Source organism: Leguminivora glycinivorella, chromosome 14, assembly GCF_023078275.1.
Source record: "Leguminivora glycinivorella isolate SPB_JAAS2020 chromosome 14, LegGlyc_1.1, whole genome shotgun sequence".
NCBI classification, from domain to species: Eukaryota; Metazoa; Arthropoda; class Insecta; order Lepidoptera; family Tortricidae; genus Leguminivora; species Leguminivora glycinivorella.
The window spans coordinates 3,590,639-3,593,864 of record NC_062984.1 but is presented as its reverse complement, the minus strand read 5'-3'; the positions used below and the strand labels follow the sequence as shown (position 1 = coordinate 3,593,864).

General features: G+C 36.5%; 1 protein-coding gene across 2 annotated transcripts; it reads left to right on the top strand.

Moving 5' to 3' along the window:
* Positions 1-443: 443 nt before the first annotated feature.
* On the top strand, positions 444-3,226 carry LOC125233666 (cytochrome P450 6B2-like). 2 transcript variants are annotated; one of them, XM_048139741.1, is made up of 3 exons: positions 444-1,815; positions 2,105-2,309; positions 2,715-3,226. In XM_048139741.1, the coding sequence occupies exons 1-2, from the start codon at positions 471-473 to the stop codon at positions 2,266-2,268; spliced, it is 1,509 nt and encodes a 502-aa protein (XP_047995698.1). In that variant the 5' UTR covers positions 444-470; the 3' UTR covers positions 2,269-2,309; positions 2,715-3,226. The 2 variants fall into 2 exon arrangements, with proteins under 2 accessions (XP_047995698.1, XP_047995697.1); XM_048139740.1 differs by having other exon boundaries at positions 2,105-3,226.

Below are 3,226 nucleotides of genomic sequence, written 5' to 3'. Positions count from 1 at the left end.
GAAAACAATATTAATTTAACCTTGAATTTCAACAAAAAATGCACAGTTATGGGGTGGAAACAGGTGACAGATGAGGGGACAGATTTAAACATTACCTACACGTGTCTACTAGGAAACAAAATGTACACCCTACCATTCTAAAACACAACTGGAAAATGTGCACACTCGATTTATATGCAAAAACGTTATTAACTTAACTGCCCTGCCTAAAAATTCTTCCTCAAGTGCCTATTTATTTACGACGTATTATCAATAGTAACGTCCAACTTAATGGCCTATCAACCGGTTTCCTAATGATAAAAAACAAGACTTTTGTGCGTCGTAATCGTGCTATTAGGCAACGCTCTTTTTATCAAGTCCCAACAATACTAATGTTTTTAATATCAACGTATATATAAGGATTGGACATCACGAAAATCAACAGAGCAGAATAGTGACTAGGAGTAGTTACTACTACTGTAATTAACAAAATGGTGTTATTCACGGCATTGACATTGGCAGCCGCTGTGGTTGTACTTTTATACTATCACTTCACAAGAACATTCTCTTACTGGAAGGACCGAAATGTTCCCGGACCGAAACCTATACCTCTTTTTGGAAACCTTTATGATTCTACTGTGAGATCCTGCACAACTGGCGCAGTTTTTAAAAAGATATACGAAAACTATCCAAATGAGAAAGTAGTGGGGGTATTCAGGATGACATCTCCAACGCTCTTGGTGCGAGACCTCAACATTTTAAAGCACATTTTCATCAAAGATTTTGACAATTTTGCGGATCGAGGCTTAGAGTTCAGCAAGAAAGGTCTAGGACAAAACCTGTTTCACTCCGACGGGACCACGTGGCGAGGACTAAGAAGCCGATTTTCACATATATTTACGAATTCAAAACTAAAAAATATGATGCATTTGCTCAACGATCGAGGTGACAAGTTCGTCGATTACTTAAGTGAGAGTGTAGCGAAGTCACCCGAGCACAATCTCCATGCCCTAGTGCAGAAGTACACGATGTCCACGATAACTGCCTGCGCCTTCGGTCTTGATATAGACACTCTTCGTGGAGACATTGATTCTTTAAAAAGAATCGACAAGTTAATTTTCACCCCTAATTTTGCCACCGAGTTGGACATGTTGTACCCTGGTATCCTTAAAGAGTTAAATATGTCCGCATTCCCGGCTGCCGTTACAAGTTTTTTTAAAGAACTGGTCAAGAGTGTGACTCTTCAAAGAAATGGAATGCCGACAAATAGAAAAGACTTCATGGATTTAATATTAGAAATGAAGAATAAAGAACGAGTTGAAATAACAAAAAAGTATAGTGATGAAAAAACCAATACGATTGAGATAACTGATAATGTCATAGCAGCTCAAGCCTTTGTGTTTTATGCTGCCGGTTATGAGACTACGGCTTCAACCATGGGCTTCTTGTTGTATCACTTAGCACTGGATATTCAAATACAGGATAGATTAAGGACGGAAATAGATGAATACCTAAAGAAACATAACAACAAAATAGAACTGGACACTTTAAATGATTTACAATATTTAGATCAAGTTTTCAGTGAGACTCTCAGGATGTATCCGATAGTGGACACATTACAACGGAAGGCTCTAAACGATTATCATTTGCCGGGAACGGACGTTAAAGTAGCGAAAGGTCAACTTGTGCTCGCTTCTGTTTGGGGTATTCACCACGACGAGAAATACTACCCAGAACCGGAAAAGTTTGATCCCGAGAGATTTTCGCCGGAGAACATAGCTGCCAGGGATACCATGGCATATTTACCGTTCGGCCAAGGACCGCGGTATTGCATAGGTAAATATAATAAGTATTAATAGAGTTCAATCACTAAACATAAAATGCTTGCTTAGATTCCCATTGCGTGCTGTCTGCGTCTTTGCTCCAACTTTATTGAGTAATCAGGAACTTTAATAATAGTAGAAGTATTTGTGCAACATACAAAAAAAATAAAAAATGAAAGTTTACTGCCATTTTGGGTCAATGGATGTAACTTTTAAAGTAGTTGCAAGATTTTTTTATTACTTTGTTTTGCAGGACATACGAAAATTTTCAAGAAATATTTATACCAGCTTAATTTTTTCAGGAATGCGCTTTGCCCACGTGCAGTCCAGGGTGTGCATCATTAGACTTCTATCGACATTCCGTCTGGAGGTAAACAAGAACACCGTCCGCTCGTTGACCTACAGCGGATACCGAATTTTCATTGCCCCTAAGGAAGAAATCTCCGTGAATATCTATCCGCGGTAGGACCTTTAATAGACTCACCCTTTTATTTCTATATCCTACCCACAAAATTAAAATTTTGAAAAAACCCCCGACCGCGAGATGGTTAACCGATTTTCATTAAATATGGCTAAGAACACTCCCGACTAACTCAGCTTTCAAACAAAAAAATAACTAAATCTAAATCAGTTCATCCGTTCGGGAGCAACGATGCCACACACAGACAGACAGACAAACAGACAGACACGTCACACGTATAACATCCCGTCGTTTTTGCGTCGGGGGTTTAAAAGGGGAAGGGATAGCATAGGGTACTGCTCAAGTGTCAGTGCCACTTTTAGGAACTAAAGAAAACTCAATTGTGATAGGTACTCGAGTAGGTTGCCACTGTTGCTCCCCCTTGCACAAACTGGAGAAAATTTAAAAATGTCCTCATTTCAACCCCTTTTGTTTATAAATGAGTGAGTTTATAGTGCTTATTTTTAGTGTATCATGACTTTATTGGAGATAATTATAATTAACTGTGTGATTATGGTATAAATATCAATTCTAAAATCCTGCATGTATTTCTGTACATATATTTTAGACAGGTACTTTTTGGATAACATATGAAAAAGATGTAAAAATTGAACATCTACCTGGGGAACCTGCAGTATTTATAAATGAAATTGTAAAAAATGAAAGTGTAAATATTTTTTTGTACTTCTAGTTGATTTTTGTAAATATTGTTCTAATTAAGTATTGGTTATATTTTGTATATTTCATAAAAAAAAAAAATATTTAATTGTACATAGTTTATATAATTTTACTAGTTATATAAGTTACTTGGTTTTTAAAGTTACAGTACAACGGGGCAATTATGACTGCAGGAAATTGCAAACTAATCGAAATATCTTAAATAATTTTCATTATTTACTATAGTATACGTCCAGATAGATAGATAAATTGAAAATATCTTTATTCATACCCACAACATTACGTA